Raw genomic sequence first — 16,961 nt, forward strand, 5'->3', positions numbered from 1 at the left:
GCTTTAAATGTATGGTGCGTGCCCAGGCAAAGAGTTAGCCTTTTGTAAAAGTTTTTGTTTGTTTGCCTGGTTGAACCTAAAACTTGGTTCAAGGGGAGTGGGTTTGTGGTTTAAGGTTCAGAAGCCATACAGCTGCCTCCTGCTCTCTTCCATTTTGTGATGGCCCCCTCAATACTTTCTCAAAATTCCAAATGTGCCCATGGGCTCAAAGCAGGGTGGGCCCCTGGTCTACACTGACAGGCAGCAGCTCTCCAGGGTTCACAGAAACCCTCAGCAATTTTCAAGCAGTCTGTGCGGGGGAACAGTTTGGGAATCACTGAAATAAGGCAAAATGCATACTAAGCAGAAAGTGTCATATTATTCATAGAGTCAGCGTAGCAACAAATTCCACACCTAACTTTGGTAAATTTACCAGAATGAAAAAGTTCAGTTTGAGAGTGGGCCGTATTTATTTTAAAACGCTTTTTTAAACACGTAAGGAAATCACACACATCCGTCCCATATGGGTTAAGAACCGAAGAAGAGCCCAGCTGGGTCAGGGCAAAGGTCAATCTGTTCTCCCAGTAGCCAATCAGGTGCCTCCGGGAAGACCACAAGCAGGGCATGAAGGCAATAGCCCTCTCTCCTTGTTGTTCTCAGCCACTGGTATTCAGTGACTCTGATATTCCTCTGATACTAGAGGTATCAAATAACCATAATGACTAGTAACTTTGATAGCCTTGTCCTCCATGAATTCAAGCCACTTTTTAAAAAGCTGTCCAAGCCAGTAGCCATCACTACATCTTGTTCAATTGTGCGTTGAGTCATTCCTTTTGTCTGTCCTGAATCTTCCAACATTCAGCTTCATTGAATGACCCCCAGTTCTAGTATTCTGAGAAAGGGAGAAAAACATTCCTCTGTCTGATTTCTCTATACCATGCATGATTTTGTACACCTTTATTGTGTCTCCCCTTAAATCTTTTTTTTCTAAAGCAGGGGTTCCCAAACTGTGGTCCGCAAGCTTCATTCAGGTGGCCCACAGCATGTCCACATCAAATTGATTTTTAATTGTATTGTTATTGCTTCTTTTACTGCTTCTTTTGTATTTGATTGAATTACAATTAGAAATCTATGGAAGCAATTTATAATACAATAAAATACAATAAAAGAAATAAAAGCAGTAAAAATATAATTTAAAATCATACAGCACCTAGCACAGTGCATTACCATTGCTACAACAGGCAGAAAAAGAATTATTTTCAAGTGGTCCTTGGGAAAAAAGGTTTGGGAACCAGTGTTCTAAAATAAAAAGCCCAACTGTTGTAACCTTTCCTCATATGGAAGTCCATTTTGATAGTTTTGGTTGCCCTTTTCTGAACCTTTTCCAGCTCTACAATATCCATTTTGAAGTGAGTGGAGCAGAACAGTACAGAGTATACCAAGTGCAATCACACCATAGATTTGTAGAACAATACTGGCAGTTTTATTTTCAACCCCTTTCCTAATGATCCCTAACGTGGAATTCATCTTTTTCACAAATGCTGCACACTGGGTCAACATCTTCAAGGTGATATCTGCTATGACGTCAAGGTCTCATTCGTGATCAGTCACAGCCAGTTCAGACCCCCATCAGTGTATATGTGTTGGGGGGCACATTGCCTCAGTGTGCATCACTGTACGCTGGCTTGCATTGAACAGTCTTTGCCATTTTAATGTTCGTTCAGCCAGTTTGGAGAGATCCTTTTTCAAGCTCCTTGCAATCCCCTTCTGTTTTTAATCACCCTAAACAATTTGATGTCATCAGCAAGCTTTGTCACCTCACTGCTTGCCCCTAACTCCAGATCACTGATGAACAAGTTAAAAAGCACTGGTCTCAATTCAGAGTTGTGTAGGGGAGTTGTGTAAGTGGTCTCTAGCTACTATCATGTGCATTGCCTGTTGGTCGAAGAGAGTCCCCTTTTTTCTTCTGGAGGTCAAGACAGGAGACTGTGATTCATTACACACAATTCCCTATTAAGAAGATAATGCATGAATTGAAGATTGCAAACCTTTTTCTCTGGCTCTCACAAAAATACATGGTCCCATTACCAATTCGCAATGCTTCCCCTGAACTTTAGTTACAGTCTTTAATATTAAAGTTATCTCTTGTGTAAATGTTCAGCAAATTCTGTAGTCAGACTAAAACCTGTCTGGATTCGCAGTTGAGTATTATAAAAATCAGATATCCCTCTTCAGGCTTCCTCAGTGTCAGATTTTAGTTAGAAGCTTCTTCCACAGTCACGGCATTGATGCGACTTCTCTCATAGCCAACCTCCAAATGCTTATGGCGGGAAGGGGGATCCTGTGGCCCTCCACACCATCCCTGACGAGTGGCCATGCTGGCTGGGGCTGATGGGAGTTGTGGTCTAACAACATCTGGAAGGCCACCAGTTTCCCTATCCCTGCCTTATAGCCTCAAAACCAGCCTTTCCCAGCCTGGTGCTCTCCAGATGTTGTCGGACCATAATTCCCATCACCCTGACCTTTGGCCCATGCTAGCTGGGGCTGATGAGATTTGAAGTCCAGCAACAGCTAGTGGGCACCAGTTTGGGAAGGATAACCTAAACCTTTTTTATAAAACACTGGGGTGGGGAACTGGTGGCCCTCCATATGTTGTTGGACTCCAACTCCCTTCAGCCCCAAGCAACATGGCCCATAGTCAGGGGGATGGTGGGAGTCATAGTCCAGCATCACTGGGAGAGATACAGGTTTCCCACCCCTGTCTTTAACACAAATGACTTCAGTGTAGATTCTCTTTTGTGTCAGAAGGAAGACGCTCCATCCAAACTCTTCCCCAATAACCCATATGGCTGCTCTTCCATGCTATTTTGTTCTCCTCCTCTCAGCTGCCCTACGCCACTGAAGTTTTCCCTACAATCAGCACTCGTAAGCAATCTGTCCCCAGGATTCGTTTCCTGATGCACACAACTGTTTGCACTGCCAGCCACTCCCTTCCGACACGCTGAGCGCTTGTAGGGGTGGACTCCAGTGTGAACTCGTTCATGTGTCATAAGGCCTGACTTCTGACAGAAACTTTTCCCACAGCGGCCGCATCGATACGGTTTGACTCCCGTGTGAATTCGTTCGTGGGTGATGAGATTTGAACCATCAGTGAAACTCTTCTGGCACACAGAGCACTGATACGGTTTCACTCCGGTGTGAATCCTTTCATGAACCCTCAAATCCGCAGATGTCCGGAAGTTTTTCCCACATTCTGAACACTTGTATGGTTTCTCACCCAGGTGGATCTTTTCATGCGTCGTCAGGGTCCCCTTCTGACGGAAATTCTTCCCACAGATAGAGCATTTAAAAGGTTTCTCTCCGATGTGAATTTTCTCGTGCGTTGTCAGGGTCCCCTTCTGGCGGAAACTCTTCCCGCAGTATGTACACCTGTATGGTTTCTCTCCAGTATGAATCCTCTCATGGGCAACGAGGTTGGAGCCGCTAGTAAAAGTCTTCTGGCACATGGAGCACCGAAAGGGCACTTCCCCTGTGTGGATCCCCTCGTGGGCCTTGAGCTGCGCAGATTTACGGAAACTCATCCCGCATTCTGCACACTTATATGGCTTCTCACCAGTGTGAATTCTCTCGTGAACCCTGAAATTCGAGCTCCATCGGAAGCTTTTCCCACAGTGACAATGGTGGATTTTGGGCTGGGCTCTGGTTTCTTCCTCAGCCAAGTTACCTTCGCTGACAGGAGCAACTTCATGCGCACTCTTCCCTGATTTTGTTCTCCACTCACTCTCTGGCCTCTCCTGGCTCCCAAGCCCCGTTTCCTCACTGCAAGACTGGAATGCAGTATCTCCTTGCAGTGATGTGTCTGCTGGTGCCTCCAAACAACCCGGATGAAGATTATCCAGCTGGTTTACAGGTACCTGTCCATCACCTGCAGGAATAAAAAGAGTCAAAAGTCCTGCTTGGAGTAATTTTCTAGAGAGACGTATCAAGGAAATTAAGTAATATGGAGTTCAAGAGGAAATTGTTTAAAAAAGAGAGAGAGTGTCTCTGAACATGTTTAGCTTGCTTTTCCTTTAACAGTGAGCAACCATAACCACCACATGCATGTTGGAGTGAAAGAACGGGGGCGCTTCCACACAAGCATTCATCCTGATTTGTTTGCAGGGAGATGAGACAAAGCAAGGGTTATCCATACTTTCCAGTCCATTTTCCTCTCACTTTCCTTATCGCAAGAAGTCTGATGTTTTGGGGAATTAGGTTTGTTGCACAAGAGCTCCCAATTTACTATAACTGCACAAGCTGAATTTATCAGCATGTGACTGAATCCCACCCACAAAAGAGTGACTGCCTGGAAGCAGCATGGAGGAGTTCCCATGGCGATCTTAAATTTGTGACACAGGTGCATTTCTATCAAGATGGGTTGAGCGCTCTTTTTAGAGCCGGCCTAATAAGGAGGCAGAATGACACAACCGTCTCGAGGGTGGCACATTGGCATCAATCCTCCACCGAACCCCCTTGCTTGCCTCGTTATTGTCCACCCAACAAGGCAAGGCTGTCCGCTGCCATCTCCTCCTCCTTGGCTCACCTTGCCTTATTCTGAGAAAGGGCTGAGGGGGTCCTTCTTCAGAGCACGGAATTCTGAATGTGGTGGCCAGGAGAATGCCTGCGCCACTGCTTTGATTTGCTGTGGCGGCTAATATAGTATTGTCTCCATTGATTGGCTGTGGCTCTCCAGGGTTTCAGGGAAGAGACATTCTCAGCTTTACCTGGAAAAGCTGGGGATTGAACCTGGGACCTTCTGCATGCAAAGCACACTGTCTGCTTCAAGCTACGGCTCAGATACGCAAATTATGCCGGACCAGAAAGGCATAAATGAAAGGTGGTCAAACATGATTAAAAAGGGCTATAGTCAAAATGTTGATTTTTTTAAAAAAAGTTTTAAGTATCCAGCAACTGCGTTGCAATCAATCCTTACCAAATAAGCTCGCCTCTTCATCTTGCTCCTGCTTGGGCTCCTTGAATGGCTGCCTTTCCCACGTGGCTGGTGGTGGTGGATCCAGGCCTGCCTTGGAGGGATTTGCAGCCACTGCAGCTCCCAAAGGCCACAACACCTGAAACAGCAACGAGGAAAACTTTTCAGGGCAAGCGATGGTCCCAGACACGCTGGAACTTCTACACTCCTCCTCCACTGAGAATTCACACAAACACAACCAGTTCTAGATTCCCCCCAAGGAAAGAGACATGGAGATAAATTAAGGGGCACAGGGAGGTGGGCTTGCCTAGAGTGCTCCTAGCTGGGCAACTGTGGAATGAGACAGAAGGGGCTGTTGCTGCTCCTCCCACCTACCTCGGCTACCCACTCGTTCTCCTGCTCTCTTTCGCTGGGCTGGATAAATCACAGAGGGCGGGTATTGGTGAGAGAGCTGGAAGGAAATAGGAACAGTTGCTGACTTGGACTGGGCTCAAAGGGAGTGAGTAGGGTGATCTCCCACATCCCTCCCAGCTATAGGGTTCTGTTCTATGCTATTGGGAATACAGAACACAGGGCTCCTGGAAAAGAGAATCACTAGTTTTTAGTGCACTTTAGAGATCAACAGTGCCAGTCCCACAAGCCAGGCCAACTTAAAAAAAAAAAACAGATTCCAAAACCTCAATTATTTTCTGGGTGATAGATGAAACCAGTCAGCCTGTTTACGATTTTGATAGGACGCCATGCTCTTCAGAGTAACGTTTATTCAAAGTCAGAAGGCTTGACACAGACCTTTGTGAAGTTTGTGGGGTGGAGGAAACTGTTGATCATGTAGTATGAGACTGTTTGAGATACAAGGACAAAAAGGAACCTCTCCTCTCCTTGGCAAGCTTAATTACTTGGGCATCATGCATCTGTCTTTGAGGGCTCTCTTTGGGGACAAAAATATTATTTTGGGTGTAGTGCAGTGATTTTATTTATTTATTTATTACATTTATATCCTGCCTTTCCTCCAAGGAGCTCAAGGTGGTGTACATGGTCCTCTTCCCCATTTAATCCTCACAACAACCTTGTGAGGTAGGTTAGACTGAGAGACAATGACTGGCCCAAGGTCACCCAATCAGCTTCATGGCTGAGTGGAGTGGGGATCTGAACCCTGGTCCAGCACTCATCATCATCATCATCATTATTATTATTATTAATTGCATTTATATCCCACCTTTTCTCCAAGGAGCTCAAGGTGGCTTACAAACATTGTTCTCCCCCTCCTCATTTAATCCCCACAACAACCCTGTGAGGTAGGTTAGGCTGAGAGGCAGTGACTGGCCCAAGTCACCCTTCATGGCTTCATGGCTGCATGGGGATTCAAACCCTGGTCTCCCAGGTCCCAGTCCAACACTCTAACCACTGCACCACCCCTGGTTCCTACACCAACACTGGCACCACTGATTTTATGGACATTCTTGCAAGGTAACTAGACATTATGAACAACTGTAACTGAGAAATAATAATATAGCCAATAGGTGGCAGTAATAGGGACTCTTCTTTCAACTCCCATTAAAAATTCAAGAAGCAGCGATATTTCTGGACAGCAACATTACTCCAGCTTGACTTCACCACAACTCCACCTCTGACTACCTACAAAAATCTGGACTAAAAATGGCTTTGGCAACTGAGCCTCTGGGACATTGACACCTTTCAGACGACAGAGCATCACTGAATTGTCACCTCTGTGAAAATAACAATGTTAAGGAATCAACTGTCTCCTGAATCCACCTTCCAGGACCAATTGAATGACCAACATCGAAACCACCTCACCTCTCCTTCCTGTTTCACCATTTTCTGTTTCAGCAGGAAATCCTCAGCTAGGACCACAGCCTGGGCACAGGTCTCTGGGCCCCGTTCTCTGACCCAGCTCTGCATTTCCTGAGGAAGGACGGTCAGGAACTGTTCCAGGATCAACAGCTCCAGAATCTCTTCCTTCGTGTGTCTCTCTGCTCTCAGCCACTGACGACAAAGTTCCCGGAGCCGACTATAAACTGCACGTGGCCCCTCCGTGTCCCGGTAGCAGAACTGCCTGAAGTGCTGGCGCTGCCTCTCCCTCAAGATGGCCTCCCCTTGCAAGATGGCTGCCTTCACCTTCCCATAGTCACCCCTGTCTGGGGAACTGAGACCACTGAAGGCCTGCTCGGCCTTTCCGCTCAGGGACGGCAGGAGGAGGGTCACCCACTTGTCTCGAGGCCACCGGCAGGCTGAGGCAACTTGCTCGAAGGAGGCCAGGAAAGCCTTAGTGTCCTCCCATGGCGAGGGCACCACAGACTTTTGAAGGCTCCCCCATCCCGAGTGAGGGGCCTGCAGCGTCCTCAAGAACTCCTGCCATTGGGCTTCCCAGCGCTCCTGAAGCTCCTCTTCTGGTTCACGTTTAACCTGCCGTGGAGAGGCCACAGCTTGTAACTCTCCAATCCCCTCTCTGTGTCCAAGCTGTGGGGCTTTTGTTCCCCCGAGATCAGCCCACAATTTGACGCTGGGAGCGTTCAGCTCTGGGGCCTTGGCTGCCCCTTCGTCCACAGACATGTTCACCTCCACACTCAAGGCCTCCATCAAAGTGTTCAAATGTAAGGAGAAACGTCCATCCTCTGATTAGCTTTCTTCACATTAAGTCACTGCTCAAGCACCATTAATCTCTCAGGAGATAAGACACTTCCAGCAAAGAGCAGAAGACAGAGAGCTTCTCCTAAAATGCGCTGATGGGAGAGGATTAAGACAGAAAAAGAATATTTAGAAAGTCACAGTCCCACCTCAGCCAGAGCATAGAATCATAGAACAGTAGAGATGGACCATCAAATCCAACCCTCTGCTCAACGCAGGAATCCAAGTTATAGCATCCCTGACAGGTGACTATCCAGCTCCTCTTGAATGCCTCCAGTGTTGGAGAGCAATCAATATTCATGCATTCGCAGAACTTGGAGTTTTCTGATGTTTAGCTTTGCAAGTTCAGGAAGCTTTGATCCGCCCCCCACCAAATATCAAGGGTTGGATGTATGAGCTTTTGCAGTTGGCAGCTCAGAACATGGTCCACTTAGTAAACTACAAAAGGAAATTTCTTAAGGTTTGGATTGGTTGCTTAAAGCTCTTTGCAGAATAAATCCTGGGGCCCAAGGAGAGTCAGTGTGGTGTAGTGGTTAAGGTGTTGGACTATGACCTGGGAGACCAGGGTTCGAATCCGCACACAGCCATGAAGCTCACTGGGTGACTTTGGGCCAGTCACTGCCTCTCAGCCTCATGAAAACCCTATTCATAGGGTCGCCAAAAGTCATAATCGACTTGAAGGCAGTACATTTACATTTTAAGGAAGTGGAAGACACATGGAAAGTGCAACTTTAAAAAAGCAATATTAGTATTATTATAATTAGTAATAATAATAATATGGGCACTGTTCAACAAATTCATTCCATCAGCACAAGAACTTTGGGCTGCACGAGAGAACTTCCCCTCTCTTTCCTCTCCCTGTGCGTCCCCTGAATCTATTCTGACAGTTCCCTCAATCCTATGGATTTGGGGATGGTGCGGTGCCAGGTCCCAGCCAGGGGAGTCCTCATCAGGGGAGTCCTCTTCAGAGGAAGATCAGGAGGCTCCGGCCTGAGACCCAGGGCTGGGTCAGGTTCCATCTGGGGGTGAGGAGCCAGGGTCCTGCGAGGAGGCCAAGGAAAGGCCATCTGGAGAGCCGCCGCCACCAGTCAGTGCAGACAATACTGAGCTCAATGGACCAATGATCTGACTCGCTAGATGGTAGCTTCCTAGGTTCCTATATACGTCAGGGAGGGGGAACCTGGTGGCCCTCCAGACACTGTGGGACTCCACCTCCCATCAGCCTCACCCAGCATGGCCAATGGTCAGGGACGAGGGGAGGTGGAGTCCAGCAATGTCTCAGGGGTGGCACGGGTTGTTCCCCAGCTCCATCTTAGTGGAATTACTGGTAGATCTCGGGTCGATTCAAAGTGGATCAGCTAGGATTGCTGATTCTGAACTGGTTCTCTTTAATGGCAACAATGCAGTATTTTGCACTGAAATGCTTTAGTAGGGGAAATTACTAGTTTTGTGTGTGTGTGTGTGTTGTTTTCTTTGGACTCAAAAACAACAACAAATTGATGGGCCCAGAATTCTTTCATTGTAAGTGTAGGTCTTTTTGACACCTGGCTCCAGCTGCTGGATCTTGAAAAACACACGCACAAAATAAATCCTACAAGCCTGATATCTGTCCTAGAGAGCCAGTGTGGCGTAGTGGTTTGAGTGTTGGACCACAACCTGGGAGACCAGGGTTTGAATCCCCACACAGCTATGAAGCTCACTGGGTGACCTTGAGCCAGTCACTGCCCCTCAGCCTCAGAGGAAGGCAATAGTAAACCACCTCTGAATGCCACTCACTATGAAAACCCTGTTCGTAGGGTCGCCATAAGTCGAGATTGACTTGAAGGCAGTCCATTTCCCATTTTGACACCTGTCCACCCTGTAGCAACCTTCAACATATATATAACCGTGCCACCTCTCAGCTTTTGTACAATCTCCCCTTTGGGGCATGTTTAATGCACTTTAAGATATGGAAGAGAGGATGCCCTGGGAGGCAGCCTGCGTCTCAGCAGTAGAGTATCTGCTTTGCATGCAGAAGGTCCCAGGTTCAATCCCTGCCAACTTCAGGTAGGGCTGGAAGAAGTTCCTGCATGAAGCTCTGGAGAGCTGCTGCCAGTCACTTTGGACAATACTGAGCTAGACAGACCAATGCAGGCCGTAGCTCAGTGGTAGAGCCTCTGCTTTGCATGCAGAAGCTCCCACGTTTAATCCCCGTCATCTCCAGGTATGCCTCCTGTCTGAAACCGTGGAGCGCCGCTGCCAGTCAGTGCAGACAATACTGAGCCAACTGGACCAATGATCTGACATGGTACAAGGCAGTTTCCTGCAAATCGTCCCCGCTGCCTCAGTCCGCCCCCATTTAGCAATTGCTTACTTCTCCTGCAATGTTATTCCTTGCCCAATCTCCCCGTTACTGCCTCGCCCTTCTTAACAACACCCCCTTTTAACTCACCTCTCCCTGCAGGCTTGACACCTGCGCTATCTCCCTGGCCCTGAGAAGCTGTTCTTGGCAGCTCCCTCGTGTCTTCCCCAAGCCTTCCCCAACGAGAACTAATTCAAAAGCCAGTTTCCCACCAGAGGTGAAGCAGAGGGGTGGGGGTGGGGGTGGGGGTGGGCAGGAAATGAATTCTCTAATCATATATTCACCGCAAAGAAGCCGCGCTCGAGAGAAAACACCAAGAGTTCGCCCCAACCTTCATTTCAGGTTTCCATTAAAATCCCCTATTTGAGAGGCAAAACTGGGGTGGTACCTGTTGAATTGCTGCCTGTCCCATTCAAAAAAAATGAGAATAGCGCCTGAACATTTTGCCTCATATTTCAGGTTCTGCAAATGCTAGACATTTGCTATAAAAAAAATAACAACTGGGAATGTGGGGGGGGGGTATTGCTGCTCCCTGTTTCTGAAAAATGACAATCTGCTTTGTAACCCAGTTCTCCGTCCTGGAACCGGATACAAGGTCGCCTCGTGGCTAAAGATCTGACTTAATTTTCCTACTTGGTTTTTTTTTTCTAAAAACAATTATTATTTTCTATTGAATACGTAATAAATATATAAACAAGGAAAGAAAGAAATTTCCCCACTCATCCTGTTTCGTGTAACAGTATCTTATCTGATGAAGAGCTCTGGAGAACTCGAAAGTTTGCTCATTATTTTATGACATTTTGAGTGGTCCCAGCAAAGGTATTGCCCAATTGTAGATTTTGGAGTTTGCTCATCATGAGACAATTAAAACCTGTGTGGGAGGGAGAAATACTCCTTATCTACCTTTTGTACTTTATTGGTTAGAAAGTGAGATTATTTCATGGCAATGAAACAAGAGTCTTTTTAACCCTGTCTGCTTTATCTGATTCAGTCTCTATCCGTTCTTATGATACCATGATTATTTCAACCCGCCCTGCAATCGGGAATCGGAAGTGTCCTTTGAGAACTATGAAAACTGCAGTCCTTGGTTGTTAAGAATTCATCGCACATCCTGGGCTCGCTAGGAATCTGAGCAGAGCTCGGTGGGTTTAACCTTTACTGCTCAGCTGTCTCCCAGATACGAGGGTTAGTGCCTCTTGGAGGTCTTCCTGGGTCAGTTAAGCTTCAAAACATCTACTGCAGCAGCATCAAGCTACGTCAGCTGCACAATAGTAGTGATTTGGGGTCGTTTGTATCGAATACAGTCATTGCTGCACCGTTTTCAAATGTCCAACGTCTTTAAACAATATCACATGATCCCTACAACATCCTTGCAAAGTAGGTCAGTGGTTGCAGCATCCCCCTCATGTAGACGGAGGGACTGAGAGACCATGCAGTAGTTTGACAAGCCCCCCTAATGATCTCATGGTGTGTTATGTGTGCTATGTGCCTTCAGGTCGATTACGACTTATGGTGACCCTATGAATCAGCGACCTCCAACAGCATCTGTCATGAAATACGCTGTTCAGATCTTGTAAGTTCAAGTCTGTGGCCTCCTTTATGGAATCAATCCATCTCTTGTTTGGCTTTCCTCTTTTTCTACTCCCTTCTGTTTTTCCCAGCATTATTGTCTTTTCTAGTGAATCATGTCTTCTCATGATGTGTCCAAAGTAGGATAACCTTAGTTTCATCATTTTAGCTTCTAGTGACAGTTCTGGTTTAATTTGTTCTAACTCCCAATTATTTGTCTTTTTCGTAGTCCATGGTATGCGCAAAGCTCTCCTCCAACACCACATTTCAAATGAGTTGATTTTTCTCTTATCTGCTTTTTTCACTGTCCGACTTTAAGAACATAAGAACATAAGAAGAGCCTGCTGGATCAGGCCAGTGGCCCATCTAGTCCAGCATCCTGTTCTCACAGTGGCCAACCAGGTGCCTGGGGGAAGCCCGCAAGCAGGACCCGAGTGCAAGAACACTCTCCCCTCCTGAGGCTTCCGGCAACTGGTTTTCAGAAGCATGCTGCCTCTGACTAGGGTGGCAGAGCACAAACATCACGGCTAGGAGACATTGATAGCCCTGTCTTCCATGAATTTGTCTAATCTTCTTTTAAAGCCGTCCAAGCTGGTGGCCATTACTGCATCTTGTGGGAGCAAATTCCATAGTTTAACTATGCGCTGAGTAAAGAAGTACTTCCTTTTGTCTGTCCTGAATCTTCCAACATTCAGCTTCTTTGAATGTCCACGAGTTCTAGTATTATGAGCGAGGGAGAAGAACTTTTCTCTATCCACTTTCTCAATGCCATGCATAATTTTATACACTTCTATCATGTCTCCTCTGACCCGCCTTTTCTCTAAACTAAAAAGCCCCAAATGCTGCAACCTTTCCTCGTAAGGGAGTCGCTCCATCCCCTTGATCATTCTGGTTGCCCTCTTCTGAACCTTTTCCAACTCTATAATATCCTTTTTGAGATGAGGCGACCAGAACTGTACACAGTATTCCAAATGCGGCCGCACCATAGATTTATACAACGGTATTATGATATCGGCTGTTTTATTTTCAATACCTTTCCTAATTATCACTAGCATGGAATTTGCCTTTTTCACAGCTGCCGCACACTGGGTCGACATTTTCATCGTGCTGTCCACTACAACCCCGAGGTCTCTCTCCTGGTCGGTCACCACCAGTTCAGACCCCATGAGCGTATATGTGAAATTAAGATTTTTTGCTCCAATATGCATAATTTTACACTTGTTTATATTGAATTGCATTTGCCATTTTTCTGCCCATTCACTCAGTTTGGAGAGATCTTTTTGGAGCTCTTCACAATCCCTTTTTGTCTTAACAACCCTGAACAATTTAGTATGGTCAGCAAACTTGGCCACTTCACTGCTCACTCCTAATTCTAGGTCATTAATGAACAAGTTGAAAAGTACAGGTCCCAATACCCATCCTTGAGGGACTCCACTTTCTACAGCCCTCCACTGGGAGAACTGTCCGTTTATTCCTACTCTCTGCTTTCTGCTTCTTAACCAATTCCTTATCCACAAGAGGACCTCTCCTCTTATTCCATGACTGCTAAGCTTCCTCAGAAGTCTTTGGTGAGGTACCTTGTCAAACGCTTTTTGAAAGTTTAAGTACACTATATCCACTGGATCACCTCTATCTATATGCTTGTTGACACTCTCAAAGAATTCTAATAGGTTACTGAGACAGGACTTTCCCTTGCAGAAGCCATGCTGGCTCTGCTTCAGCAAGGCTTGTTCTTCTATGTGCTTAGTTAATCTAGCTTTAATAATACTTTCTACCAGTTTTCCAGGGACAGAAGTTAAGCTAACTGGCCTGTAATTTCCGGGATCCCCTCTGGATCCCTTTTTGAAGATTGGCGTTACATTGGCCACTTTCCAGTCCTCAGGCACGGAGGAGGACCCGAGGGACAAGTTACATATTTTAGTTAGCAGATCAGCAATTTCACATTTGAGTTGTTTGAGAACTCTCGGGTGGATGCCATCCGGGCCCGGTGATTTGTCAGTTTTTATATTGTCCATTAAGCCTAGAACTTCCTCTCTCGTTACCACTGTTTGTCTCAGTTCCTCAGAATCCCTTCCTGCAAATGTTAGTTCAGGTTCAGGGATCTGCCCTATATCTTCCACTGTGAAGACAGATGCAAAGAATTCATTTAGCTTCTCTGCAATCTCCTTATCGTTCTTTAGTACACCTTTGACTCCCTTATCATCCAAGGGTCCAATCGTCTCCCTAGATGGTCTCCTGCTTTGAATGTATTTATAGAATTTTTTGTTGTTGGTTTTTATGTTCTTAGCAATGTGCTCCTCAAATTCTTTTTTAGCATCCCTTATTGTCTTCTTGCATTTCTTTTGCCAGAGTTTGTGTTCTTTTTTATTTTCTTCATTCGGACAAGACTTCCATTTTTTGAAGGAAGACTTTTTGCCTCTAAGAGCTTCCTTGACTTTGCTCGTTAACCATGCTGGCATCTTCTTGGCCCTGGCGGTACCTTTTCTGATCTGCGGTATGCACTCCAGTTGAGCTTCTAATATAGTGTTTTTAAACAACTTCCAAGCATTTTCGAGTGATGTGACCCTCTGGACTTTGTTTTTCAGCTTTCTTTTTTACCAATCCCCTCATTTTTGTGAAGTTTCCTCTTTTGAAGTCAAATGTGACCGTGTTGGATTTTCTTGGCAATTGGCCAGTTACATGTATGTTTAATTTAATAGCACTGTGGTCACTGCTCCCAATCGGTTCAACAACACTTACATCTCGCACCAGGTCCCGGTCCCCACTGAGGATTAAGTCCAGGGTTGCCGTCCCTCTGGTCGGTTCCATGACCAACTGGTCTAGGGAATAGTCATTTAGAATATCTAGAAACTTTGCTTCTTTGTCATGACTGGAACACATATGCGGCCAGTCTATGTCCGGGTAGTTGAAGTCACCCATTACTACCACATTTCCTAGTTTGGATGCTTCCTCAATTTCATATCTCATCTCAAGGTCTCCCTGAGCATTTTGATCAGGGGGACGATAGATTGTTCCCAGTATTAAGTCCCTCCTGGGGCATGGTATCACCACCCACAACGATTCTGTGGAGCAGTCTGCCTCTTTTGGGGTTTCGAGCTTGCTGGATTCAATGCCTTCTTTCACGTATAGAGCGACTCCGCCACCAATACATCCTTCCCTGTCCTTCCGATATAGTTTATATCCAGGGATAACTGTATCCCACTGGTTTTCTCCATTCCACCAGGTCTCCGTTATGCTCACTATATCAATGCTCTCCTCTAAGGCCAAGCACTCCAGTTCTTCCATCTTGGTTCGGAGGCTCCTAGCATTAGCGTACAGGCACTTGTGAGCAGTGTCTCTCTTCAAGTGTCTTTGGCACTTGTGGTTAGGCCTGTGGTAATTTTGCTCTTCTGAATTTATATCCTGTGCCCCTGCTCTCACAATGCCTACTTCTAGGCCTACCCCTTTTAAAATTTCATCATTTCTTTGGGTTTTATCCCAGGGGGGAGGTTTATTCCGAACCGGACCTTTCTCAGCTCCTGTCAGGTTTCCTCCCTCAGTCAGTTTAAAAGCTGCTCTGCTACCTTTTTAATTTTGAGTAATGACATCGTCAGCAGCGGCAGTGCAAGGAGTTGGGAGTTGGGATAGTAATCCCCTCTTCTTCCTGGTAGCACCTCAACCTCCTTTGGCATCTGCCATGTGTGGTATAGGCTGATGGCTGCCCTCAGCGTGCCTGAAAGACGCTTTGGCACTTCAGTAAAGTCCTCCCCTCTAGTTTGGAGCAAGGGGAAGGTGTCATCTGCAACAACAGTGGGGAGCAGACAGCATCCAGGCAGTGAAGACTTTTTAAAAATAAATAAATAAATAATGCATTTCTTGCTTCATGGCCCCCAGGTTGGGAACCACTGGTTTAGGTGTTTCTTGAGAAAGAGGCTATTGATTATATTAGTTCAGCCATTACAAGAACGTGGGGAAACAAGAACTATGATGCACAAGGCTTTCAAGATAAAATAAATAAATAAATAAATAAATAAATAAATAAATAAATAAATAAAATGAATGTGGTGTTCAGTGATACATCTCATGGTAGAAGATATTAAATCCAGGAGCAGCGAGTCTTTTTTTCAGCCCAAGGGCCACATTCTGGGGGCCACACAGTAGTGGTAGTTGGGCCCAGAGGCAAAAGTGCACGGAACAACTTATGTAAATCTTACCATCATATGATAGTTTTCCTGAGTTCCCTTGTGGGAGGAAGGCTGGGAGATAGATGTATTTAACAGGAAAAAATAAAATACTCTAGTTTCATCATGCACACTCATGCACCCCTCTCTGTCCTCCATCCCCGGTAAGCAAGAGGCATTGTGAGAGTTCAAAGACCCATTCCTGCTAGACATAAACACGCAAGGAGGATGTGAATCAGCAGAACTTGGAAGTTACTTTTTTGAACTACAACTCCCACCAGCCCAATCCAGTGGCCATGCTGGCTGGGGCTGATGGGAGTTGTAGTTCAAAAAAGTAACTGTTCCAAGCTCTGTGAATCAGGACCAGTTGGGGGTGTAACCTGGGAAGACCCCAGGGCCAGAGAGAGAAGCTTGGAGGGCTACATTCAGCCCCCAATACCTGAAGTTCCCCACCTCTGTATTAAACCAGGATTTATTTCTTTTTTTGACTGACACCGATTGCCATCTCTCTGGTACTGGCTGTTTTGTAGAGGCAGCAGTAGTGCATGTTTGACACCCTCCCCCTGCCCCCCTGTGGCTTTAACAATTGCTCACCAGGCAGAAATTCATCCGAAGAGGCACTTCCCAGACTGGAGAAGTAGGGCTGAAGGGAAGTTTCTCCTGCTGAACTCCAGAAGGAATCTCAGCAAAACAACAAGGAGTCTTGTGTTATGCCACAGATGAACACGACACGACAATGGAACCAGTTACCTAGAGAGGTAGTGAACTCTCCAACACTGGAGGCATTCAAGAGGCAACTGGACAGCCATCTGTCGGGAATGCTTTGATTTGGATTCCTGCACTGAGCAGGGGGTTGGACTCGAGGGCCTTGTAGGCCCCTTCCAACTCTACTATTCTATGATTCTATGAATACACTTACTGTGGCAGAAGCCTTCATGAGCCAGATGCTTCTGATTATTTTCTATCTGCACTTCAGTTATAATGAGGGATAGGTGTAATTTCTCAGTTGAAACATATCAGTGCATTCGTTAGTCTTTTTAATATGTTGCAAGACTCTGTTGCCCTGCTCATTAATGGCTGCCTGCCATGCAATTCTCAAAGGCACATGAGCTCACCCAGAAAAATGAAGTTGGCAACGCTAACAGGAAGGGATGCCTTATCCACGGCATTGTACTGAGTCACATGAGCCAAAAACAATTGTGGAATGGGGGAAACTAGAGAGAACCAAGTTATTGAAAGGGCCAAAATGTTTTATAATGCCCAGTGTGTTTTGCTAGTAAGAAATTCCATCATCTGG

The 16,961-nt window shown here is 46.0% G+C and overlaps 1 protein-coding gene across 1 annotated transcript; it reads right to left on the reverse strand.

Moving 5' to 3' along the window:
• Positions 1 to 477: 477 nt before the first annotated feature.
• LOC133381146 (zinc finger protein 397-like) lies at positions 478 to 10,157 on the reverse strand. Its single transcript, XM_061619765.1, has 4 exons — positions 10,026 to 10,157; positions 6,764 to 7,689; positions 4,952 to 5,087; positions 478 to 3,904 (listed from the first exon to the last, which is right to left on the reverse strand). The coding sequence occupies exons 2-4, from the start codon at positions 7,544 to 7,546 to the stop codon at positions 2,781 to 2,783; spliced, it is 2,043 nt and encodes a 680-aa protein (XP_061475749.1). The 5' UTR covers positions 7,547 to 7,689; positions 10,026 to 10,157; the 3' UTR covers positions 478 to 2,780.
• Positions 10,158 to 16,961: the final 6,804 nt, after the last annotated feature.

Source organism: Rhineura floridana, chromosome 3 (genome assembly GCF_030035675.1).
Source record: "Rhineura floridana isolate rRhiFlo1 chromosome 3, rRhiFlo1.hap2, whole genome shotgun sequence".
NCBI classification, from domain to species: domain Eukaryota; kingdom Metazoa; phylum Chordata; class Lepidosauria; order Squamata; family Rhineuridae; genus Rhineura; species Rhineura floridana.

Excerpts from the sequence above, each read along its gene's own strand:
- LOC133381146 (XM_061619765.1), bottom strand. The coding sequence starts at position 7,546 with ATGGAGGCCTTGAGTGTGGAGGTGAACATGTCTGTGGACGAAGGGGCA. Across the intron at positions 5,088-6,763 it reads TGGTGAAACAGGAAGGAGAG|GTGTTGTGGCCTTTGGGAGC; the intron begins GTGAGGTGGTTT and ends TTGCTGTTTCAG. Across the intron at positions 3,905-4,951 it reads TGAAGAGGCGAGCTTATTTG|GTGATGGACAGGTACCTGTA; the intron begins GTAAGGATTGAT and ends TTATTCCTGCAG.